At 39.5% G+C, this 26808-nt stretch overlaps 1 protein-coding gene across 6 annotated transcripts in view; it reads left to right on the plus strand.

The window, feature by feature from the left end:
* PPP1R12B (protein phosphatase 1 regulatory subunit 12B) overlaps positions 1 to 26808 on the plus strand; it is a 207698-nt gene that overhangs the window by 120124 nt on the left and 60766 nt on the right. For all 6 annotated transcript variants that reach the window (XM_029935479.1, XM_029935473.1, XM_029935475.1 and 3 more), the window contains 4 exons: positions 3401 to 3604; positions 5970 to 6159; positions 6247 to 6359; positions 8345 to 8386. In XM_029935479.1, coding sequence (XP_029791339.1) covers positions 3401 to 3604; positions 5970 to 6159; positions 6247 to 6359; positions 8345 to 8386 — 549 coding nt within the window. The remainder of the gene's footprint in view (positions 1 to 3400; positions 3605 to 5969; positions 6160 to 6246; positions 6360 to 8344; positions 8387 to 26808) is intronic.

Here is a 26808-nt window from a genome sequence, read left to right on the forward strand (position 1 = left end):
CAAATTGGAAGTTCAAAGTGCAGTGGGATGTGTAACTGCAGATGTGAAAGATGTGCAAGAGAACTAGAGTTAGCTGTGGAGCCTGAAGATAGAACTGAATGGCTATGATCTCATGACAACTTGAACAGATGAGGAGCGGCTTCTTATGGGAGAGCAAAAAAATAGTTGTTTCTTGAGATGGAATCTACTCCTGGTGAAGATTATTGAAATGACAACAAAGGATTTAGAATACTATCTAAACTTCGTTGATACAGCAGTGGCAGGGTTTGAGAGGGTTGTGTCCAATTTTGAAAACAGTTCTGCTGTGAGTAAGATGCTGTCAAACAGTATTGCATGCTACAGAAAAATTGTTCATGAAAGCAAGAGTCAACCGATGCAGCACATTGCCTTCATTGTTGTCATATTGGAAAATGGCCACAGCCACCCTGGTCCGTCAGCAGCCATTGACATAAAGGCAAGACCCTCCACCAGCAAAAAGATTATGACTCACTGAAAAGCTCAGATGATTGCTAGCATTTTTTTTTTTTTAGCAGTAAAGCATTTTTTAACTAAGGCATTGTGTTTTGGGACATAATGCTATTGCAGAATTAATAGACCACGGCATAGTGTAGACACAACTTTTATATGCACCAAGAAACCAAAAAATTTGTTTGACCAGCTATATTGTGATACTCACTTTATCACGGTTGTCTGGAACCAAACCATCAATATCTCTTAGTATGCCTGTACTTTTAAACGGTGGGTTTTATGATATGTGAGTTATGCTTCAATAAAGATGTTTTTAAAAGAAAAAAATTCCTAAGGGAACCATTGAAGTAAGGAAGAGTCTGATATAATCTGTGTTATATTTTGGAAAAGTCACCATGCAGAGAATTGATGGGAGTGGTGGGCAAAAGTATGTTTGTGAAGCCAGGAAACTAGAAGACCAGTTAGAAAACTAGAGGACTAATACAGTAATCCAAGCCAGGAGTAACATGACCATGAACTTAGTAACATGACCATGAATTTCAGTATTGCATACTGAAAGGGAGAGAAAGCTGTGAACTGGCATTAAGGAGGCAGAGGATGATGAGCTGATGAAGCACAATTAAAAGGAGCAGCCAGAAGAATGGCAAGTAAACCAGGAAATAGTAGCAGTATAGAAGTAAGTGAAGAGTCAGTTTCCCCAGGGCACCTGGCCCGACTTAGCTCAGACCATGATCCCACAATTCGTGGGTTCAAGCCCATGTCGGGCATTGTGCTGACAGCACATAGCCTGCTTTGGATTCTGTCTCCCTCTCTGCTCCTCCCCTACTAGCACTCTCTCTCAAAAAGAAGGAGGGAGGGAAGGAAGGAAGGGAGGGAGGAAGGAAGGAGGGAAGGGAGGGAGGGAGGGAGGTCAGTTTCCAGGTGAAGGTAACAGTTTTAAATTCTACAGAGGTCACATAGGAAAGCTGAGGACTGTAAAAGGGACTTTATAAATAGCTACAAATGTGCCCTCGTCTTCCCTGACCTTCCCAAAATAGGTTAAGTATCCTTCCTTTATAGTAATTTTGACAGCTATTTTTTTTTTTTTTTTTTTTGCTTGATGTTTATTTCTCTGTTTTCCCCTCTTGGAATGTAACCTCCATGAAGACCAAGACTGACTATAATTTTTTTTGTTTCAGTTTAGTTTCTTGTGGTAAAATATACATAACATACAATTTTACTACTTGAACCATTTTTTAAGTGTATTGTTCAGTGGCATTAAGTAATTCACATTATTTTGCAACTATTACCATTATCTGTCTCCAGTACATTTTTTATCTTCCCAAACTGAAACTCCGTACCCACGGAACAATGATTCCATCTCTCCCCCCAACCTCTGGTAACCACCATCCTACTTCTTATGTCTATGAACTTGACTAATCTAAGTACTTCATACAAGTGGAATCATACGGTGTTTGTCCTTTGGTGACTGGCTTATTTCACTTAGCATAATGTCTTCTAGGTTCTTCCAAGTTGTGGCATGTATCAGTATTTCATTCCTTTTTAAGGATGAATGATATTCCACTGTATGTACCACATTTTGTTCATTCATTCCCCTGCTGGTGGACACTTCACTTGCTCCTACCACTTGTCTATTGTGAACAATACCACTATGAGTGTGGGTGTACACCTGATCTCTTTGAGACCCTGCTTTTGGTTCTTTTGGGTAAATTCTCAGAAATGGAAATTACTGGGTCATATATTCTGTCTTAATACTTAACATTCCATTATACTCATCTACTTTCTTATGCCTTTTCCACTAGATTAAAAAGTTCTCGAGTACAGGAATCATTTAATTTGTCTTTTTAGTTCCAGTGCTTAAAGACACTTAATAATTTATTAAGAGAGTGAGTGACTAAATTTATGATTAGTTTAAAAGCAAACAAACACGTTGTGGATATAGTACCTGCCGAGCTAGCTACCTTCCAGCTTTAGAACTCCCTTCTCCTGAGGACTTGAGCATATAGCTGCTTGAGTTAGAATCACCTCTCTCTGAGCCTTACTCTCTGTCTCCCTTTTTCTACAGATGCCTCCTAATTGTTTTTCTTCCGTAGTACTGCTCCTGAGAGCCTGAGGGAGCTATCAATTGTTGGAACGTCTCTGTGTGACATTTCTAGAGTTACTTAGAAAATCGTCTTAGAGTAAAGCTAGTTTGGGGGGTGGTTTTGGGGTTGTTTTTTTTTTTTTTTTTTTTTTATTGGTTGGTTTTTGTTGTTGTTCTAGCCTGGCTCTGAATTTTCACTTTTTTGGAGCTGGTTTTTCTTCCTATAAGTAAAATTAGGTTTTTCTAGTATCCGCTCTTCAGAGAATCTCTCTTGGTAACCATTTTCCCTTGGTAGGGGTAGAGGGGATGGAGCTTTCAAACAAAGATATTGCAAACTAGGAGGACAAGAGCATTACATCTACAACAGGCGGGCATCAATGTTGCCCTGTTTCCTAAAACTCAAAGGGGAAAAGCTAAGTATTACATTTGAAAGGTACCTAGACTCAGGCTAGGCTCTTTGCACACTGACTTGTTTATTTTAAGCATATCTTGCTTGAAATGGCCTCATGCTTTGGAGGAACTTCATTTCGACTTTGATACTATTAGATCTTTAAGGCAGTTTCCCTGCTCATTTATCAAGAGTTATTCCAGGGCACCTGGGTGGCTCAGTGGGTTAAGCGTCCGGCTTCGGCTCAGGTCATGATCTCACGGTTTGTGGGTTCAAGCCCCGCGTCAGGCTCTGTGCTGACAGCTAGCTCAGATCCTGGAACCTGCTTCGGATTCTGTGTCTCCCCCTCTCTCTGACCCTCCCCTGTTCATGCTGTCTCTCTCTGTCTCTCAAAAAAAAAAAAAAAAAGAGTTATTCCATAGTTAAAGTGAAACTTCCCTGACCTTGTGCCATTTTCCCAGGGTGTGACACTAACAGACCTTCAAGAAGCAGAAAGGACATTCAGCCGGTCGAGGGCAGAACGGCAAGCACAGGAGCAGCCTAGCCAGAAGCCCGCGGTCCCCGAAGGGCTTGAGGGAAGCCCAGAGAAGCATGAGCCCTCAGCAATCCCGGCGAAGGAAGCTGGCGAGGGCTGTCAACCCTGGGGCGGGAGTCTGGATGAGGAGGTAAGTCATTTTTCTGGCATGTACTGTGCTGAAAGCAGGGCCATTAATGTGGGGGAATCCCTTCCTCACTGATAATTCAAGCGCTGTGCTACTTTAGAATGGACAACTCCTGGAAAACACTGATCATGTCTGTCTCTAGGTAAGTGTGGGCAACTGAAAGAACTCAAGGTGTCAGTCTCTAGGTGATCGATCATTTGTGTACTCTTGGAATTAACTAATGCTTACTTTTTATCCTGTTTTATTGAGATGCGGACATAAAACATGTTATTAGTTTTAAGTGTACAACTTGATAGTTTGATATATATAGCAAAATGATTACCTCAGTGGTGTAGCTAACTAATTCTTAAACTAATGATGCCTTTCTATCCTAAAAAGAGAGGTTATAGTGTAATAAAAATACAAATAGAAATGTGAGGGTTTATTGAGCATTTACTTTATCCTGGGCATTATTTTAACTATCTCATATGTGTTAATTCATTTAATCCTCAAAGCAGCCCTCTGAGGTATATATTATTATTCCCACTTTAAATAGGAGGAAAGAGGTTAAGTGACTTGCCCAGCGTTTTGCACAGATGGGAAGTGGTTGAGCAAGAACTTGAGCATAGGTTGTCAGGCTCGAGTGCTCTCTCAGCCTGATTCTATTGTTCTCTAAACTTCTACAAGCCTGATTTTGCAAAGCACCACTTAATCCTGTGCCACAAGATGTCACTATTGAGGTAGACATGTTAACTTCTGTTCCCTTTCTCTCTTTTTTTTTCCACTTCTTTTTTTTTAATAGTTTATTGTCAAATTGGTTTCCATATAACACCCAGTGCTTCTCCCCACAAGTGCCCCCCACCATGACCATCACCCCCTCCATCCATCCCCCTCCCCCTTCAGTCCATGGTTCGTTTTCAGTATTCAGTAGTCTCCCTTGACCTGTGTCCCTCACTCTTTCTTCCTCTCCCTATGGTCCCCTGCCAGGTCTCTCTGTTAGACCTATGAATGCAAACATATGGTATATGTCCTTCTCTGCCTGACTTATTTAGCTTAGCATGACACCCTCAAGGTCCATCCACTTTGCTACAAATGGCCATATTTCATTCTTCCTCATTGCCATATAGTACTCCATTGTATACATATATACCACATCTTCTTGATCCATTCATCAGTTGATGGACATTTAGGCTCTTTCCATGATTTGTTCTGTTCCCTTTCTCAAATGGAGTTTGTAGTCAAAGGTATAGGGTTATGTTTAGGGTGAACATAACTCCTCCTGGTTTACCAAAGATGGTTCACATTACACCTCTTATCGCTGTGTAATTAGCGATACCGTTCATCTTCACTCTCAGAAGTGTCTCAATTGGGATGTTAAACTTTACCATTATCATAGTTAGAGGAGAAAAGAATGGCTTTGCTCCATTTCTGAATGGCTAGGCTATATCGACTAACTAAGGTTCTTTTGTGTTTTTTCTGCTTTTTGTTTTGTTTTGTTTTTATCAGCTACTGTTTATAGGTTTATTGAGTATTTATTGCTAGCTACTGTTTTAAGCACCTAACATACATTTTATATATATATGTGTGTGTGTGTATATATATATACATATATATATATATATACACTTACTTACATATGAGGAAGCTAAGGCCCAGAGAAGTTAAATAACTTATTCAAGGCCACACAACTAGTAAGTGCTGAAGGTAGAATTTGAACCAAGTTCTGTCTGATTCCAAAGCTAACTATATTTTATTGCTTCTGTCTTTATAAACAAAAAAGTATACAGTCCCTACATGTAGTAATAATTATCTGTGCATCTGTAATAAACCAAGTTAAGGCTATCATCAGGCTCTGTCTTTTTCGTTGGGGAAAAAAAAGTTCAAAGGGGAAAATGGGAATATTTTAAAGTTTCAGTAAGCATGGTTATGGCAATTTGGTAGAATATTCTAAATTTTATAGAATGCTCAGATTTGGTCTCTGTTGTCAGGTAACTCTCTATTGTTTCTTCATATTCCCGAGCTTTTTCTTTTTCCATAAAAACCTTGCCTTTCAGTGTTCCATCTTGAAAAGGCCACCATTCTTCTTATTTTCATTCTAAAATCAAAGGCATTTTTATTAACAAGATTAGTACTACTTAATGCCCTTGTGTCAATTTAGGAAAAAATTTTCCTGGACTGCTGTCCACATGATGGTATTATCAGAATAAGAATCCAGAAACTGTTTCCTTTCTGGCTAATTAACTAACTGTAATTCAGCTCAGTGGCTATTTATTGAGTATCTACTCAAGCCTTTCTATACTTGGTATAGAAAAAACCCTTCTTTAATAAGTCTGCTTTCCTTATCATTTGGTTGGATGACCTCTAACTTCTCACCCTGGATCATTTCCAGCCTGTCTATCGTCGTCTGAGGTATTCGGCACAGCCGGACAAACCCACAACACCAGTGTCTCCTTCTGCATCAAGACCCACTCTCTACACCAGTTCCCATCTGCTGCGGACAAGCAGATCTTCGGTCCCTGAATCCGAGAGTTCAGAGACCAGCACAAACGCCGCAATTGCAAAGGAAATGGACAAAAATGGTACGTGGAGCTTCAGAATGTGCAGGCTCCTCCCTAGCGTGCTTGCCCCAGATTCCTATGATCACGCTTTGTTTTATCTCTGGCCAGAGAGTGAAGATGCAGATGTGGATGATCAGTCCTCTAATAGGCTGTCCATCCGTGAGAGGAGGAGGCCCAAGGAGCGGCGAAGAGGCACAGGCATCAATTTCTGGACAAAGGATGTGAGTGCATTGGTCCGTGCTGGGATGTATCACATTATTCGTGGCTGTCGTCCTTTATGTTGACTTTAAAAAAGAGAGAGGGCCTTGTTGGGACGAGCCCTGGGTGTTATATGGAAACCAACTTGACAATAAACAATATAATAAAAAGAGAGAGAGAGTCCCATGTGGTCCTATAAATCTTGCAGATTGTCAAGAAGTATTACTGAAGAAAGAGAAAAAAAAAAAAGACTTATCTCTGTGGGACTTGTTTGGTATATTCTTGGCTGGACGCCCACTGCCTAGAACAGTAGTACCAGGCACATAGTAGGCACTCAGTAAATAATTGGTGAAGAATGAAAAAACTCAAAATCTGCAACAACCATGTAGCAACTATTACAAGGAAATAAGCTTGTCAAATATCAGCCATCCTCTCTAATATTCCCAGAAAGTCACGTAGGTAGTCAACAATTTCTAAATATCACATATTATCAGAGATTCTAACAAAGTATTTTAGGACCACTACAAGAATTTCAAGGAGCCTATAATCTGTTTGTAACATAAGTTCATCTGACTCAATTTTACTCTTTTGGAGGAAAAAAGAAACAATATAAACTAGATTAACTTTGCTTTAAAATAAAGACCAATATAGTAGTGCTTATGAACTGCAAACACACATGCAGTACTTTAATTCACCCTCTTGTTCTATATCCTCTCTTTTTTTTTTTAAGTTTATTTTTTTATATTCCCACCTATAATGTGTGGGTCTATGGAAAGGAGTCATTAATTTTTTTTTTAATTTATTTTGAGGAACAATGACTCAGTCAGTTAAGCATCCAATTCTTGATCTCCGCTCAGGTCATGATCTCACAGTTCGTGAACTTGAGCCCAGTGTCAGGCTCTGTGCTGACAGTGTGGAACCTGCTTGGGATACTCTCTCCATCTCTCTCTGCCCCTCCCCTGCTCTCTCTCTCAAAATAAACAAAAAAATTTATTTTGAGAGACAGAGAGTACACAAGGCGGGAACATAGAGAGAGAGGGAAGAAGAATCCTTAGCAGACCTCATGCTATCAGTGTAGAGCCCAATGTGGGGCTCAAATCCAGGAACCGTGAGATATGACCTCAGCCGAAATCAAGAATTGGATGCTTAACCAACTGAGCCATCCAGGAGTCTATCTTCTATACCCTTCTCGCTCAACTTTGTTATTGGCATTTTTAAAAATATTTATTTTGTTATTTATTTTGGGGGAGAGAGAGAGCACACTTGTGCAAGCAGGGCAGTGAGGGTGTGGGGGACAGAAAGAGAGAGAATTCCAAGCAGGCTCTATGCTGTCAGTGCAGAGCCCGTCTCAAGCCTCGATCTCATGAAGTGTGACATCATGACCTCAGTGCAAATCAATCCATTGAGCCACCCAGGCACCCCTGTTATTGACATTTTAAAAATCAAGTGACCAATAATCAGGAGGTCCCGCTGGCTACCAATGATCATTTAAAAGTTAGATGAACCATTCAGTGAGACAAGAAATGAGACAGTATATAGTCATCTATGAGAAACCATCTTTTAGGTAAAAGTATCTCATTAAAAAAATTTTTTTTATGTTTAATTTTTATTTCTTTTGAGAGAGAGAAGGAGAGAGAATCAAACAGGCTCTGTGCTTGAAATCAAGAGTTGGACGCTTAACCAACTGAGCCACCTGGCCACCCCAAAAATATCTTTTTATAAGACCATATAGATAACTATTGACAGAGGTGAAAGAAAGCCTGTTTTTCTTAATGACATCCCTTTTCCAGCTATGGCTTATTTGATGTTTTTAATGACAGGCAATGTTCCTAAGCTGTCTGCCTGTGGCGGCTGTTGAAAGCAGCAGTAACAGAGCATCACTTGGCAGTCAGTTCTCATTGCCTGGGTTTCAGATGCCAAGATACATAATTGATGGGAGCTGACCTTGTTGCTTTCAAGGATGTCTGTGACCATAGTCCTCTTGTTTTTCCCCTTCCTTCCTTTTTAGGAAGATGTAACTGACGTCTCTGAAGAGGTAAAAGCAGCCCTGGTAAGTGGCAGGCCCGTGAAGCATGTCCTTTTGGTTCAGCCTTTCTGATATGCATAAACTTTTAATAGAAATGAGCAGGCCCTATGCAGATTTGGGCCGAGGGAGAGTTTGGAGGTAGACATCGCTCTGAGAGGTGTGGCAGGTGTTGGTTGGTGGTATTGTCTCAGTTGCTGTAACAGCGCCCATGCTCTTGAGCAAGTTTCCTGCGTTTCTCTACGCCTTCCGCTGATCTCTCACACAGTTGTAGGATCTGTCTGTTTTTTCTCTCCTGTGAGTATGTTACTGGATTGTAGAAACTACTTGGAAATCTTCGGAAGAATATTGGAGAGTGATTCTATTTTTCTAATGGATCTGTACTTTTATATAGAAAGGAACATAAATGTGAAGAATATAACCTTACGCAATCCAAAAGTTACATATATTTGACTTTGAAATAAGATTAAACCCTTGACTCTTAGACAACTCCAGCCTGGCATCCATCTCTGTGGTGCATGGCCTGGGTTCAGCTTTCCTTATACTCCAGGTTCCTATAACTACTCAAACATGACAAAAAGTTAGTGGTTTCCTTATTAGTACTGTTGTTCTAGAAGGAATGTGGTTTTGACTAAATGAATTGAAACTATATGTACATTTTTATTGGAAATTATGTAAAAACATGGCCTTCTTATACCCTATAGTTAGTTGAAAGTGTGTTCTTAGAATATGTTTGATAACCCATCCTGAAAATTGACAACTCACTCATTCTTAGCAGAGGAAATAGAAATACTATATTATGTCATTGACCTGCCTATATTTTAGTCAAGATCCAAAATAGTCGGTAATGGCCTTCCAAAAAGCAATTCCCAGGAGACTAATGGTGACACAGGTGGGAATTGCCTACTCCTGGTTGAAGCTAGGTGGCTTCACAGAGGTGACCTGTGTCAGTGGAAATACCACAAAAGAGGTTCTATTTGGAGCAGGATGTGTGTGTGTGTATGTGTGTGTGTGTGTACATGTGTGTGTGTTATTTGCATGCAAAAATAACAGTAACTCTTCAGTTCTTCAATGGGGCTGGGAAAGGCTTTTGGAGCCACAAAGAGTGAATGTAGGAAAGTTGCTTTGGGGAATTATAAGATACCTAAAGAGAAGATCTGTGTAATAGGTTATAGAGCACTGCAATGGGCTGTAATCCCTTGAGGGTTACAGAGGCTATTTGAATCCATAAAGGGAGTAAAAACAAGGCCAGCTTTGTTATGACAGGATGTCTTTTGTCAGTGAAAATCTGTGTCTCCACCATTCCAAACCACTTGACATGGCAAAATCCTAATAAAGGACCCCAGGTAAGGAAAGCTAAAATGTTCTTGATACAGTGCTTCCCAGAGAATTTCATCTTAGGTCAGGTGACTGAAAATTATAGAAAGGATTTTCTGATTGGTGAGGAATTGCAGAGACTATTGAGGTTTGACATGAAAGTCATTTGTCAGACTGAAAAACATTTCACTCATCCAGTTGCTTGAGGGTATCTGCTAGTGTCTGCCGTGTGTCAAGCTGACTCCACTGTGAATCCTAAGAGAAGAATAAATAGTCTGTTATCTCTAGAATGGTAACTTTAAATGTATGCTGGCAAGCCAGAGTTGGTACAGGCATATTCCAGGTGCCCATCTCCAGCCCCATCAACCATGTAGAAGGAAAGACTGGTGACAAGTCAGCACAGGGTAAGGAATCCTTTAAAAGCCATACATTTGCTTGATTGATTACTCAAGCTTATTTCAGTGAAACATTCACCTGGGCCCCACCATCTCCTTGGGCTGCAGACTATGTGAGGGGAGGTAGGCCCGCCCAGGTGAGCACAAGCAGACCAGCCCTAGTCTTGTCTGGCTTTCGTTAGATTGGGTTACAACCTTAACGTTACTTAACTGAAGAGGGAAAAAGGGGGAAAAAAACACTTAACTATTTTTCTCCCAAGTACCCTACTCTTCTAACACTAGCAGGCATGATGCCCTTATCATCATATGGACCCCCCCCCCCCCCAGAGCAACCTGCCTGGCCATGGCCCAGTGTAAATTGCTGCAATTCAACTTCAAGACAATCAGTAATATCTTGGGACCGTTCTTTCTTCCTGACCTCGATGTCCTTCCAGCAGGCGGCAGAATTGAGCCAGCCAAAGGAGGGGGCATTCTGTTGCAATGGCACTGTCAGCTAATCAGCATGGGTACTGCTGAGAAGCCAGGCCACTTCCTTCTTTTCTTGGTTTTTGCTTCAGTAAAACTACATATGCTACTGAGGTCATGACAGCTCCCTTCTCTTTCTTAGCCTATTCCTGAAGAGTGGTGGAATCTATTATTTTTAAAGGTAACTCTTCCCAAGACTCTGGCATATATATATATATATATATATATATATATATATATATATATATATAATTTTTTTTTAGTTAATTCACAATCAGTATACTGCACAGATCTTAAGTGAACTATTTAATTAGTTTTGACAAGTATATATACCAGTGCAAACACCACTTGAATCAAGATACAGAACTTTTCCATCACCTTGGAAAGTTCTCTCGTGCCCCCTTGCCTGTCCCAAGAGGCAACCACTCTTGTGATTTCTGTCACCATGGATTAGTATTGCCTGTTCTTGAACTTCATATATATGAAACATACAGTCACATTTCATTTTAAGAGTCGAAAGGAAACTTCACTAGTTATTATCACTATCTTATGTTTCAATCAGAGTTAGAATTAAGTACAGATTTTGCTTCCTTCTCTTAAAGATTTCAGAAGAAGAGTCTTTAACCTCTCACCCATGTGCCAGTAACAACAGCGTGGTTAAGAAGACCTTTCTATTGTTTAACCTAAATCCCAGTTGGTATTGCTGAAATCTATTTCTTCTTTTTGTGTACCTGCTCTAGAAAAAATGTAGCCAGCATTGCTATACAGGTAAGATATATTGCCAGGAATGCCCTGATATTTGTTATCAATTATGTGATGAGAGAAAGACCAGTCATGCGTTTTTATGGTGGTGACACCAGGGAATGATACTTAGTAGGCTGGGGGCTTTGCTTAAGCCCAGCACACTACGTGGTTTTAGTCAGAACCTGTCTCCACCGGTATATCCAGAAACATATGAGACTGGTGATGACTGTATAATGTCTCAGCACCTCCTTGACAGGTGTGTTTAAAGCACATCTGTTAATTATCCACATGGGGTATGTAATAGATATTTCCCAGAAGTCTTAATATATCCATTATCTCACTATGTGAAAAAGAAACTGTATCTAGATCTCAATATGAGAAAGAAGGGGATTCCAGTGATAACTGAAAAAATTTTCTATTCAGGAGTGTGTTTGTATTCTTTACTAGAAGTAATTGCACTGAATGTTCTGGGAGGCACAGTCATCGGCATACTGCAGAAAGTGATGGCCATTTGGCATCTTTCCATCTTTTTCTACCTACATCTTTGGCCTGTCTTTCTTCTGCTTAACACTGTTTTTATCTACTGCATTCTTGTTTTCCCCTATTTACTCCTCTGGAGCAGACTGTTTGCCATGCCAATTCTCTTTTATAATTAAGTTTATCACTAGAGGGCACAAGTGGTCAACAGAAAAGATGCTGCTGAGCATTGGTGCCCTAAGGAAGCTGAACGGTAGATTCTTTTGTTTTAAAGGGAGTTTTTAAAGAACACAGCTCATGCAGTAAAGTTACTTGCCTCCCAACATTTGGGATTTTAGAGATAACTTGAGTTAGGGACCCATTTTATAGTTAAGAACACTGAGGCCCAAAGAAGTTAAGAAGTATTCAGAGACATGAAAACTCTGCTGGTTGAACACCTGTATCTTGCATCAGGGGACCTTTCTATTTGACTTTAGTGAAACAGACTTGAAATTGGGGCTTAAATCCTTCTGCATTCCCTATTTATCCATTTGGTTTTTTACTCAACAGATTATATGTTCAAAATGACTTGCTAGTAGCATCTCACTTCCTTAAGTGAAGGAATATCTTCTAGAAGGACAACTGAAAGGCCTACTCTGAGTATCAAGATTCAGTCAGTGGGTAGAATATCAGCATTCCTCTGTTGTCCTTGATATAGGTAGGTACTTATATCTTTAATGAAGTAAGAATTTCCATACAAGATGCCTCAGTCTGCATCCCTACTCTCCATCAATCAAGAGCCAGAGCCTTGACAGTGACATCAGTCTATGCCTTTGGGCCCTTCTGCTCATTCTGCTCTACCACACTAGTCTTTTAGGCAAGTCAGGTGACTCAATCTGAACAGAATCACTGAAACCTCACCCTCAAAATTAGCAGTGTAGTTTTCCTAGTCCAGGATAGAATAGTAGATTTGGATTGCTTATCACCCTCCAAAATGCATTGATAAAGGAGATACTGGTAAGGAATTACTAATTCATTAGTATTGCTAATACTAATAAGGTATCTGCCTTAGATGGCTGGTGGCATGTTAGTGGAAAGTACATGTTGATAAAGTGGACCAAAGGAAGTAGTCATTAAATATAGGATTTTCAAATTAAATAGAAGATAGAAGCATATAAAAATTTGCTGGCAAAGCTTGGTTTTGAACTAAGCTTTAATGGAAAGAAAATAAAATTTGCCTTGGGAGCCACTTGGCCCCAGAAATGTCTCTACTACCAAAAGTGACTAAATGCATTTCCCATTTGGTCCTACCATTTGGTTATAGAGATAACCTTTTTTGTCATTTATTCACTGAACAAGTACTTTAAAGTGCCTATTGTAAGCAGGCAATTTTCCAGATACTGGAGATGCAACAATGAACAAAGAGCCCTGCTCTTAAGGAGTTTACATTCTAGTGGAGGAGATGGACAATAAATAAAATAAGTGTGTGAAGTAAATAGTGTGTGAAAAGGTGATGAGTGTTTTGGGGAAAACCCATGTAGAGTAGGATAGGAAGGAATGCCTGACAGGGATAGGAAGCTGAGTAGTCATTATAAGTATATAATGTAGGGTGCGTTATATATGTATAATATATGTATAATGCGTTATAAGTAGGGTGGTCATGATAGACTCGCTGAGAAAGCATCATCTGAGCCTAGAATTAAAGGAAGTCAGATGCGGAGCCATGTGGACATATGGGAATAGAAGTGTAGGCAGGGGGAACAGCACTTGCAAAGATTCTGAGGCAGAAGCACAGCTGACATGCTTGAGGACAGGTGAAAAGACTAGTGTGGTAGAGCAGAAGGAGCAGAAGGGCCCAAAGGCATAGACTGATGTCATTGTCAAGGCTCTGGCTCTTGATTGGAATGAGTGAGTAGAGTGTTGAGCAGAAGAGTGACATGATTATACTTATATTTTAAGGAGTTCTTCTGTCGACTATTTTGAGGATATACTCTAATGGGATTCGGGTAGAAACAGGAACATCAGTTAGGAGGTTATTACAATCATCCAGGGAAAAAACTGATGGTGGTTTGGACCAAAGTGATAGTGAGTAGTAAAGCTGCTGAGAAGTTTTCATATTCAGGATATGGAACCAATGAAATTTGCTGCTAAATTGGATAGAGGGTAGAAAAAAATGGAGACAGGGGTAGTGATCAGGGTTGACACCAAAACTTTTAGCTAAGGCAACTGAAAGTATGGAGTTTTCATTAACTGAGATAAAGATGACTGTGAAAGGAATGGGTTTGCTGGGCAGAGAGCAGACATGTGGTTTGGGTTTTAGGAGTGTTAAATTTAATATGTCTGACTGACATCCACATGGAAATGTCAAGAGAAGACTTAGCAGTGGAGTCTGGAGTTCAGATGAGTGGTCCAGACTGGACATATGAACTTGAATGTTAATAAATGTATAGATTGCATTTAAAACCATGAGATTTAAATGAGATCACCAAGAGAATGAAAGTAGACGGAGAAGAAATCCAAAGACCGAGCCAGGGCGCCTGGGTGGCTCAGTCGGTTGAGCGTCCGGCTTCAGCTCAGATCATGATCTCATGGTTCGTGGGTTCAAGCCTCATGTCAGGCTCTGTGCCGACAGCTAGCTCAGAGCCTGGAGCCTGTCTTCAGATTCTGTGTCTTCCTCTCTCTCTGACCCTCCCCAGCTCACACTGTCTCTCTCTCTCAAAAATAAATAAAACATTTAAAACATTGTTTAACCATCTTTGCAGATGATCTTTTAACTTCACTCAGCTTTTGGTCCCTTATGGTTTGCCTGATTTTCTTCAGCTTTATTATATCCTTGATTAACTAGCATTTCCATTTCACTTAAGAATAAGAGGCTTTCTTTGAAAAACTTATTTCTGAGTGTTATCGGATGCTAAACTCTGAGGTAGCTCTGTAATGGCTACAATGGCAATTATAGACTGAATTTTAGAACTGAAAGAAACTTAAACTTCGAGGTTACTAGTTAAACCTCTCATTTTAAAGATAACAACTGAGGCCCAGAGAGATTAAGTAACTTGCCAGAAATACATCGCTGGGTTCCTAGTCCATGACAGGTGCACTACCTTCAGGGGAGTCTATTTGTTCTGTATCTCATGGGATATACTGGCACAACCAGTAATAGAGCATAGTGGGTAAGAGTGCAGACCCAGGAGTGGGGGAGGCTCCCTGGGCCACTTAACTACTTTGGGTAAGTTGTTTAACCTCTCTATACTTCAGTTTCCTCATCTGTAAAGTAGGGATAGTCATGGTAGCTACCTCCTAAGATTATTAAGTGAACATGAATAAATACATTTAAATAGTTAGAGATGATTGAAATTCATTCATACTATTTTCCAAATCTGTAGGCTCCTAAATCTGCATCAAAGAAAGACTTTTGGAATACTTTCATTGATTTTAGAATCATGTGATTTTGAAGTTATTTATTAATTTATTCATAAAGAATTATTTGGAGAATCAGAGAAGTAGCCCCAGGCTCCTGTATAACTCCAGTATATGTTTGTGTTCTGAAAATGTACCTGATGAATTTTGATAAATACATTTTAAGTAGGGGGAACAAGTAATGAATAGAGAGGGGAAAAATAACTGAATGTTTCCATTTTTGCTAGGAACTCTTTGAGCACCTGATCAATCAAGTCCCGCATATTTCTCTGTCAATCAAGCAGGCTTTCATTTGTGTGCCTCAGTTGCCCTTCCTGTTTATCTTTCTCTGCAGGGATTTCCAACAATTCTAGTTTCATAGATTTTTACCCCTCTTGCCCCCAGTCCCCCATCTTTCTTTGGGTACATAATAGCCCCTTTGCCCTGTGTGCTCTAATTTTTTACAACTTTGCTTCTGGCTATTTGCTGGATACTCTTTCCTCTCTCAAGCAGTATTTTTTAAATCTTGTTACTTAATCTCATGAAGCCCCTTAATCTGCTGGAGGGCATCCAGTGATTTTCTGTCTGCTCTCCGCCACTGGGCAATATCTTTGCCATTCTCCTTTTAGGTAAAATCCTAAGACTGTTTTGCTTCTCCTCTCTCTGGGGCTTGATTACCTAATATGGTAAGGTATGTCCTCAACAAGACTGCACTGTTGAGAGGGAACAACAGTTTGACTAAATTTAAAGACGCTGTAGGTAAGCTGTCAAGAGCTCTCAGCGTTAGTTATTTATGTAGTAAAGTATACTTTTCACAGTATACCATATAACAACCACAATCTTGTGAAAGCAAGTCTCTTTTAATCAAGCAAAAGGATAAGAAAATACAGATTTTCCTCCCTTAGCCTCTTTAGCCGATTAAAAAAAAAAAAAAAAAAAGACGAAGGGAACAGGGTAGTTAGTTTGTCCCCAGAATGAGAGGGTTTTGAGAAGTCTGAGAAATTTGGTTATATAAAAATGCTTCTAAGGATATAATAAGTGATGGCTGTTATAAACAGCCCTGTCATAGGGAGCCTCTGGGAGTTGGCAAGCATTCTCATGAAGAAAAGCAAGCTGTCCCAGATTTGTACAATTGATGACAGTGGGCAGTCCCAAGGAAAGAGAAGAAGATTCAGACATGGCAGCCAACCAGCTCTGTGTGTGGGAAGCTGCCTTCTATCCAATGTGCACTCAAGAGTCTTCTCTAATGGTTGAGTCCACATAAGCCTGGGGGGATCTTTCCTTTCACTGTACATTTGCTCTTGCTTTGTGACTATAGTTTGTTAAAATACTGCAGATGCTGTGATTTTCTATATATGGGCCACACGGTGCCTTGTTCTAGCCCAAGCTGTATAAGCCCAACAAAGTTTCTTTTGGCATCTTCCTTTTTTAGGACTCTATTAATTTTAGGTCGTGCTGTTGCCAAGGAAATCTCAGTAATCAAAGCTCACATGTATTCCTTTGAGACCCTGTAATTTTTGGACCCACTGTCCCATTACATCAGTTAATTCTGCTCTAGTCAGAAATCTTTTTTAAGATAGAATAAATTGACCTTCAAGGTATCTGTTTGGGCTTTGCTCAAACTTCTTATCCAAAGATATGGAAGGTTTATCAACTACTAAAGGACAGTACAGTTAACCTTTTGACCTTTTACTTTTCTCCCAAATCTTTCTTCTGCCTCTGATTGCCTTCAAGGTATTAGTTTGAGTTAGTGACCCATGACCAGAATTCTATCTCTTTGTTGGAGGGACACTGATGAGCTTGAAACTCTGCTGGAATTTTTTTTTTATTCTAAAGGTGATAGAGTTCATTATAGAAAATATATGAAGTAAAGAAAAGTATAAAGCAGTGGTTCTCAAAAGCATCAGGAGTATTTCTAGAGGTTATACATACTCATGCGGGTACTTATAGGGGTCACAGTGATGGGGGACATTCTACATGCATTTAGTGGACAGGGGCCAGAGATACTACATCTCCTAATAGGTCCCATAGAACAGTTGTCTTGCAGCTTCCTTGACTTTCAGCTGTCTCCCTGGACAGTCATAGATGAAAACATCTCTATTATCTGAGTCCAAAACCAAACTTGATTTTACATATAAACTCACATTTTATGGCAGAGAGAATCTAAAACTTCAACTGCCATGTAAACTGAGGAAAAACTAGTTCTAGTTTTACTCATTCCTGATAGCAGTGCCACTTGTATAATGGCATTGTTCTATGACACCTTCTACGGATGTGCATGTGACTTCTACCTTCATGGTGATCTATGAGGGTCTAAGCCTCTGACTACTTCATTATACCTTCTAGTGTTAGTGGCCCAAGAATTTATACATTGAAATACATATTTCATTATATATTCCTTTTTTTCCCTTCATAGTTGATTGTTGATTTTTAAAACAGTTTTAGCTAAGTTTTATATCTGTGAATTTTATTTCAGAATAGTAAAGATTGGAGGAGATATAGAAAATATTTGCTATGAAAGAGGACTCTGTGCTCTAAAGAATAAGAAAAGATTGCCCAGGGGCGCCTGGGTGGCTCAGTCAGTTAAGCCTCCGACTTCGGCTCAGGTCAGATCTCACGTTTGTGGGCTCTGTGCTGACAGCTAGCTCAGAGCCTGGAGCCTGCTTCCGGTTCTGTGTCTCCTTCTCTCTCCGCCCACCCCCCCCCCTCATGCTCTGTCTCTGTCTGTATCAAAAATAAATAAAACATTTTAAAAAATTTAAAAAAAAAGAAAAGAAAAGATGCCCAAAAATACCACTCAGAAGAAATCACTGTTTAACATTCTGGTGAACTTTCTGCTATTTTCCCTAAGTTTGGTTTTTTTGGGGGGTTTTTCGTTTTTGTTTTTTGTTGTTGTTAAACATATTCAAGATCGACTAATGGCATTTTTAAGAAAAGGATCATTTCCAAACTGAGCATTCCTGGGACCCCATCATTACCAGGATGACAGTCTCATAATGTTGTCTTCAAAGCACTTGAGATCAACTCTTTTATCAAAATAGTCCTATGATGGCTTTGATTACAGAGAACCTACAGGAATAATTGTTCCTCTTTCAGATGGAGTCTAGGGGTTACCTTAGTTATGAAAGTATTCATTTCTTCTGTTGATAGCATGGCTAGAGAGTCTTAACCATGGCTTAGGCTTAGCTAATGTCAGAGCTCTAGCCCCATGATTGAGGTAAAAGGCTTAGTGTGGGATTTGCAGCTCTTTTTCAGCAAATGGAGCATTTATAGATTTGCCCCAGCAGGAATGTTGCCCTCAAGGCACTAACAGATGTTGCCTTAAGGTCTTATTTGGTAGGACCTAAAAGGTAGGATAGTTAGGATGAAAATGTAAAGAGAAATCGTTACAATCTGCCAGTCTTAATTTTCTTTCTTTCTTTTTTTTAATTTTTATGTCTTTATTTTTGAGAGAGAGAAACAGAGAGTGAGCAGGGTAGGGGCAGAGAGAGAGGAGACACAGAATCTGAAGCAGGCTCCAGGCTCTGGGCTGTCAGCACAGAGCCTGACGCGGGGCTCAAACCCACAGACCGTGAGATCATGACCTGAGCGGAAGTCGGCCGCTTAACCAACTGAGCCACCCAGGCGCCCCAGTCTTAATTTTCTCTCTACCATCTCAGTTTTCAATGAAAGAGGTTCAGGAATCAGCAGGCAGGTAGTGACATGAATTTCCTTCATAGAAAAACCATGGTTTTATATCCAAATACGATTTTTCATGATACTTAAATGTTCATACACGTGTGACTTAACAACTTTTGAAAACACTTGGCTTTTTTAATGCTTCAAAAATGTTTTGTTTTCTTACACCCTGAGCTCTTATACCTTAAACTATGCCAGTATTATTGACTACTGAGAAGAAAGGAGGGACATTTTTGAAACCCATTGGCACAAGGCATGGAGATAGAACAAACAGCATGGCAACTATAGTTTATAATGCTGTGTTTTCATGTTTGAAAGTTGCTGAAGAATACATCTTAAAAAGTTCTGTAGCTGCATATGGTGACAGATATTAACTGGACTTATTGGGGTGTTTATTTTGCAATACATACAAATATCTAATCATCATGTTGTACACCTGAAACTAATATAATGTATGTTATTTATACCCCAGTTTAAAAAAAAAAAAACATTGGCAAGTTAATAGCTCAAACTAAAATTACTAAGGGGCTGGGGGACTTTCAAAAGTGATATACCCAAGGAGTGCCTGGGTGGCTGGTTAAGTTGTCTGACTTCAGCTCAGATCATGATCTCACAGTTGGTGGGTTTGAACCCCATGTCAGGCTCTATGCTGACAGCTCAGAGCCTGGAGCCTACTTCAGATTCTGTGTGTGTCTCTCTCTCTTCGCCCCTCCCCTGCTTATGCTCACTCTCACTCTTTCTCTCTCTCTCTCAAAAATAAATAAACATGTGTTAAAAAAAAAACTGATATACTCAATTGGTGGGTCATGGGGCTGTCTATGGTAACTGAATGCTTAGTTTCTTTCTCATTTCTCCAAGTGTCTAGCATAGCTGTTTGCTGGCTCTTATGAGAGTCAACACTGCCTTTCTGAGGTCCATGGGGAAGACAAATGGCTATGTCTGTTCTCCAGTAGTATGTGTTGGGGGAGGGACAGAAACAGCAAGGCCAGCCTAATCTAAATCTTTGGTACATAACACTCTAGGTCAGGGCTTAGTAAACGTTTTATATATATAAAGTGCCTGATTGTAAATATTATCTACTTTGTGGTCTGTATAGTCTGTTGCAACTACTCAACTCTGCTATTATAGTGGGAAAGGAACCAATAGACAATATGTCAATAAATGGAATGGCTATGTTCCAATAAAACTTTATTTATAAAAGCAGGTTGGTGGACTGGATTTGGCCTACAGCCCAGGCCACAGTTTGCCAGCCTCTACTCTTGCTTACGGATTCATAAATGTTAGTTGATATGACCATGACTGCAAATGTTAATTTGCTCTCATCCAAGCACTTTTCTGGTAATTCAGCATTCTTCCAATTGCTCTGATTCTTTGGTATTATTGACAGTTTGTGGGACGAGGGAAGTCATTCCTTTAGAGGGATACATGTTGTTTGTCCTCACTTAGAAAAGCATCAGTTTTGGTCATGCTGCAGGAAACAAGCTATAAAGACTCTTGAATGAAGGAGTAAAAGGGGGAGAGTTTCTTCTATGTCAATTTAAATGTAGTTTCTGTCTTCTATCTTAGTTCATTACTTCTTTTCTTTCTTGAACATTTTTTAATCTTTTTATTGAAGTATAGTTGACACACCATGTTACATTAGTTTCAGGTATATAACATGGTAATTCAACAAGTCTATAATTTATGCTGTGCTCACCATAAGTGGAGAAAGTCTGAAATGGTTGATTCTCCTAATATGTCCCTATCTTTTTTTTTTCATCTGATCCTATCCCTTCTTTCCTCCCAAAGACCTGACTTTGAGTTTAGCTAATATTACAGTTTGGGGATATATAATCACTTGACACACGAGAAATTCTGCTTTTTAGGCTATGGCCATAAATAAGTTTGTCATTAAAGCTCACAGATTCTTGGAAGGGTTACCTGTCATTCATTTTAATTGCTGGTTGTCATTTGAATTCCTTAGTCAGGAGTAGATTATGGAGTTTATTAGGTTTTTTTGCCTTGTTAACTTTCAGTCTGCAGAACATATGTAAGAAGAATTTGGGGAGATTTATGGAAGGGTGAAAGAAATCTTCAAAGCTTTGACCTTGGGCTTACTTGAAATGATACTTAAGAGGAGTGGATTTTTGGAAAGAGAAGCTAAAAGTCTGGTTATTCAACAACTTTAAGGAAAAAGTGATGAGAGCTGACAGTGATATGTCATAGTTAAGACTCACATCACATACGGGAATCAATGATGGACTGACACAATTAATTTTGTGCCAAGTAAACAAAACTAGATCCTTTCTATAGAACAAAGTTCTGCCTAACGTATGATATGTTATCTGAGGAGTCTCTCCACTCACTTGTAACCTCTAGTTCTCTGGAATAAAACTAATGAAATATTGTTTGGGCAACTTATAATCATTTTGGGGGTGTTTTACTTAGAGCTAAGGGCAAGTTTGGATATTGCTACCCAGCAAGCTGAGCCATTTTCAATAATAATTACCTAACTAGTAGAGCTTCTGTAGTAGTTTTCCTCAAACTTGTCAACAAGTATCTTTGGGCTCCTTTGTTTATAATATAGATTTTCAGGCATCTTCCCTTGAGATTCTGAATGAGGAGGGAATGTGGTGGTAGAGAGTGGAAAGCCTAGGAATCTGTATTGTAATAGAAGACTCCCAGGTGATTCTTAACAGGCAGATTTGACAGACTATTCCCAGAGGTATAACATCTAGGGATTGCTAATATCCCAGGTAGGTCATCTTTGAGAGTAACATTAACACACTGAGGAGACTTAGAACCAATCTCTACTCCTTCCTCTCCTCCAGAAATGCACATTTGACCCACAGAGAACCAAATTCGTAAAGGCCCTCTAAGACAGTCTGGTTCCTTGCAGGAAGTCTTTTGCTTACATAGCAGCGTATGTTTATTCAGTCAACAAAGTTATTGTTACCTAGTATGTGTCAAGCGTTATGCATTAGGGATACAGAAATGTATAAGGCAGACAATGTTCCTGCCCCTCATAATACTCACATTTTAATGGGGCAGGAGGTATTCCTGTTAGACCTACAAGTTAAGATATCATGTAGGCAGTCGAACATAGGAATCTGGTATTCATGGGAGATAATAGAGCTAGAAATAAAGATATTTGAGAGTCACTGCCCTAGAGATGATACTCAGGGATGGTGGACTGGGGGAGATCTCTCTGGAATAGAGCATAAAGAAAACAAAAGAGTCCATGACTACACCCTAGATTATTCCAGGGCTGCCTCTAGACAAAAACAGGAATATTTCTTCCACTGGACCAGGAGAACATATACAGATAAGTTGGTGGGTCTGGTATGGGGAAAATCAAGTAGTTATGACCTGATTTTCTGTCACACATACATGCACACATTTTTTTTATACCTAGAAAGCAATTAGAGCCTATTAGTGTCCAAATGAAAGATAATAACGGTTATCTTCATTAGGTTTCTAATAGTAAGTGTGGTTTGAATGGGAGGAACTTAAAAAAATATGAAAACTCTGCAGAATTTGTTATTTTACTGGATGCGGAGAGTGAACATAAAGTATCAACGGTGGTTGAGAAGATGCATGGGTTGGTAGAAACAGTCTTGGCTTTGGAGCCAGAAGACCTAGGTCCAAAGCTACTTCCATCTCTTATTAGCTGTAAGGTCTCAGAAAAGAAATTTAACCTCTCTGAATTGTGAAAGTGCTTTAATTGGCTGTAAAAATGAGATTGTTATCCCTATCTTGTAGGCTTGATGTAAGGACAGGCATAATAATGTATTTCACTTTAAATAGTGCCTGACCTTGGCAAGTGTTTCTTAAACAGTAGCTGCTAGTATGGTAGTACTTCACCAGTCTTTCCCTGCCACCCACCGCCCCCATGTCTTTGAGCTTTCACGCATGTTATTCCCACTTCCTGGAATGCTCTTCCTCCTACGTTATTGCCTCTTTCTCTCCCCACTCCCTTTTTTTTTAACACCCGTTCATGTTTTAGGTTAGGGCCCACCTAGGGCCCCTCCAAGAACCCTCTCTTTGACCCCCCCCCCGCTTCAGAGTAGACTAGTTTCTCCTCAGTATCAGAATTAACCTGTAATACACAGTGATAATTATTACTATGTGATATTTGCCAGTTAAACAAAAATCCATAAAAGCAAAGTCTGTTTCTTGCTCATTATTTTAACTCTCCAGGATCTAGCAGAATATCTAGTATTTAGGTATGGCTTTAAGAAGATTTGTAGAACAGTCCAATTAATGACATTCATGTTTCCAGTTTTGATGACTACATGGATAATATCCTAATGAGATTGGGAATTCAGGAGGAAGAACATGTTTGTGATGAAGATAATGTCTTTGCTTTGGGATGTGCTGACTTTGAGGTACCTATCAGATATATGAAATTAAATATGCTATAGGCAATTAGATACATGGGCTTAAGTATGGGGAGGTTGGGGGCTAGAAATAAAGATTTAGAGGGGCAGCAGCCTGTTGGTAATAGTTGTAAACTATGAAAGGGAAGATATTTTCCAAGCATAACTTGTAGGGCAGTTGGTTCTCAACTTTTTTTCTTCCCCAGTGTTGTGAGGGATGCACTCAAATGAGTAACTATGGGTCAGTATCACAGTGATTCTGAAGGAGGACAGGCAAAAGGAGCCCATTCGGAATCCCAGGGGAGACCTATCAGAACGTTTGTGGGATGCTAAGGAGGAACACCGCTATGAAAAAATAAGAGTTGACAGTTTAGAACAGAGCCTGGGCCACACCAGTGCTTAGGGATATGCCGAGGAGGAAAGGTGCTCCTGAAAGAGATCAGAGAAGAAATGGTCAGAGAAGAAGAAAAAGAGCCAGGAAAGAATAATGTTCAACCAAAAAAGGAAGTGAAAAGTTTCAGGGACTCTAGATGACAGAAACTTAACTTCACATAGCTCAAGCAAAAGGCTTCTGTAACTGGGAAATCTGCACATTGATCCAGGTTGGTGTCAGGCATAACTAAATGCAGGAGGCTGAAACTTGGTTATCAGAGCTCTGCCTCCTTCTCGTATAGACCACCTTCTCGATCCTAGCGTCCTTATGTCCAGTTGACCTGGCTTTGGTCAGGTAAACTTGCCTGAACCAATTTCTGTAGCCAGAAATTAGATAGTTAGAGGGGCAGTGAAGACAGTGGTTAAGATCTAGAACTCTGGAACCAAGTTATTTGAGTTCAAATCCCTGTTATGTGACTTGTTGTACAACCTTGGGCAAATTACATACTCCTTCTGTGCCTCAGTTTCCCTAACTCTAACATGTGAGAAATAATGGTAGCTATCACATAGGTCATTTCTTTAACTGAAATAATACAGATAAAACTTACAAAACAGTGCCTAAACATGGTAAGTGCTCAATAAATGTTAGCTACCGTGGTGATTACAATGATGATGGTAACAATGGAAGTGATGATAGTGATAATGAGGAAGCCGTAGGGGTAGGGTTAGGAAGGGTCAGCTACTTGGAACGGTTCCCCAAGGATGAAAAGGATTGTTACCAAGAAAAGAGAAAGGAATAAAGTGCTGGAAAGATAAACTATAGCTACCATAGTCCTCTGTGATCATATCCAGTTTGATTCTGTAATCCACATAGAATCTGAGAACCCCGAAGTACCCAGTGGATATGGCACTGAGGAGATTTTGCTGGCTAATAAGAACAGTTTGGTGGGCTGGATGGCATTGAAGCAGCAGTACCTTCTCTTTTGATGAGTTTCCTGGGGGTTAATAGCATCTGATTAGTAGCCATTCGTTTTGTGGGCAAACTCCAAGATAGTTTGCTGTTAAAAAAAAAGTCTTCATAAAGCCTTGAAGGTCCAGACATATCTATCATCGTATCATTTGGCAGATTGTGATAACTTTCTAGTTCCATGCTTTACTCTGAATTGGTCTTCCTCCTGACAATCCTTATTCTACATTTCTGCTTCCTCTCCTTGTTGAGAACAGATGGTAGATCAACAGTCTTGCCTGATCTTGCAAGCATATTTTGAAGGAATGAAAAGCAAATATTCTTCTACCCCAGAGGTGCATTTCCCACGTTATGCTAGCAATTATGAAAGGAGTTAGTTGTTGGATTAGCTAGTAAGATGTGATTGTCAGTCATCATCAGGTTCTCATTACTGATAGTGTTGTCCAGACCTACCATGTTTTCTCTGTGTTTCTCCCTTCTTTTGTGCTTCACCTACTTCTTAATGGAGCACCATCAGGGAGGAAGCCTAATTCAAATTTGATAAAGTTCTGCTAAGCCCCCTCAAGATGATCTTAGCTTAAGAAGTTCAGTAGAGTGCAGTGGTAGGTTCTGGAATAATCCAGAATGGCTTCCTAAAAGAAAAATTCCAGAATAATATGGGAACCTTTTCCTCCCAGCTTTCCCCCTCCTCAGTTATATTATTACCCCCCAAAATCACAAATAAAACAAAGTTATATAACAGACCAGTATTAGGGAAAAGTTGAGAACTGAGAGTTCTAGCTTCCAACTTTACCATTAGTAAAAGGACATTGCAGCAGAGTAACAAGTAAGTTCTGAATAAGCTGCTCCCAGCTATGTATGTACGTTAGTTCCTTAAACAAGTTCTTCCAGAATTTACTTCCTAAAAATGTTTTTGTACTGTAACCTACCACTGAGCTGCAAGGAATAAATTTGATTTAGATAGCAGTGATTATTAGAAAACTATTTCAAAATGGACAACTGGTTAACATCGATATGGGGAAGTATATAACCTTACTGGTATTCAAAACTATAAATTAGTATTATAATGAAGTAGTGTTTTGACTTTTTTTTAACCAGTCGACATAGGCAAAGATTTTGAAAAGATAATGCTCAATTTAGGTGAGACTATAGTAAAAATGGACCTCCTCATATTTTACTATTGGGAATGCAAGTTAATACTTCCTTTTCAGAAAGCAAATTGTCAAACTATGAAAAGCCCCAAACTGGTAAAGAATTTCCACTTATAGAAATCTTTACTAAGAAACAGTCCTAAATATAAAAAGGGTCAGGGGAAGCTTTATATGGAGAGATTTTTGTCACAGGAGATATTATATGTACGTATAAGCATTTATTCATTCAATAAATACTTGGGTACTATTATATGGAAAGCTGTTTGCTAGGTACTATTGAACAAAACAGATTGAGTCCATTTAGCTATTTGTAATAGTGGAAAAATTGGAAACAACCTAAATGTCCAGTATTCTGGCAGCAATTAAGTAAACTATGATTCATCCGTGCAGTGGAATACTATGAATCATAGTTTGCTTTACTGTTCCCTACTAGCCATTTTGGATGATTTTTCTGGACAGATTAGAGTATGAGGCAGCCATTTAAAAATGAGTTACAAAGATAGTGTAATAATCTGGACAAATGCTTATGATAAAAGATTATTGAATGAACTAGATCCACAATGATGTGTGTAATAGGAGCTCAACTATGAAGGTATGGAGGATACCCAGGCCCAGGTAAAGAGAGCAAGGGGAACGTCACCAGAGTTAACAGGGATTGTGTTTCTAAGGTGAGACTAAATATGACGGACTTTTTTCTACTTTTTTTTCACTTTCTTTAATGCTCTCCTGTTACTTGTATTTTTTTTTTTTTTTTTTTTTTTACTTAAATGCTTTGGGCACACAAACTTCCAGAAAGTGAAGGTTTGCCTGAAAGTGAAGACTGCTTGAACCAAGTGGGAATTTTGCCAGAGCATTTTTTCCCTCTCTGGTGATGGGTTGCATGTTTCTGATGGGGTGGAAGTGTTGGAGAGTGGAGTTGGGAAATCTGCTGGGCACACACACACCCCGATATCGGCCACACATACAGCACCGGAGATGCAGTGTGCTGGCCCTCACATGTAGCAGTGTGGATGGTGAGGTGCCTTCCGATGAGTGTGTTTTGTTTTTGTTTTTAGAAAGTGTCTTTGGAATGCTATCTGGTTATATGCTAATTCTCCATCCTTCACACTCCCAATCTTGGAATCTTGTTTTAGTATAATGTGGTAAAATC

The sequence above is a fragment of the Suricata suricatta genome, chromosome 3 (genome assembly GCF_006229205.1).
Source record: "Suricata suricatta isolate VVHF042 chromosome 3, meerkat_22Aug2017_6uvM2_HiC, whole genome shotgun sequence".
Taxonomy (NCBI): domain Eukaryota; kingdom Metazoa; phylum Chordata; class Mammalia; order Carnivora; family Herpestidae; genus Suricata; species Suricata suricatta.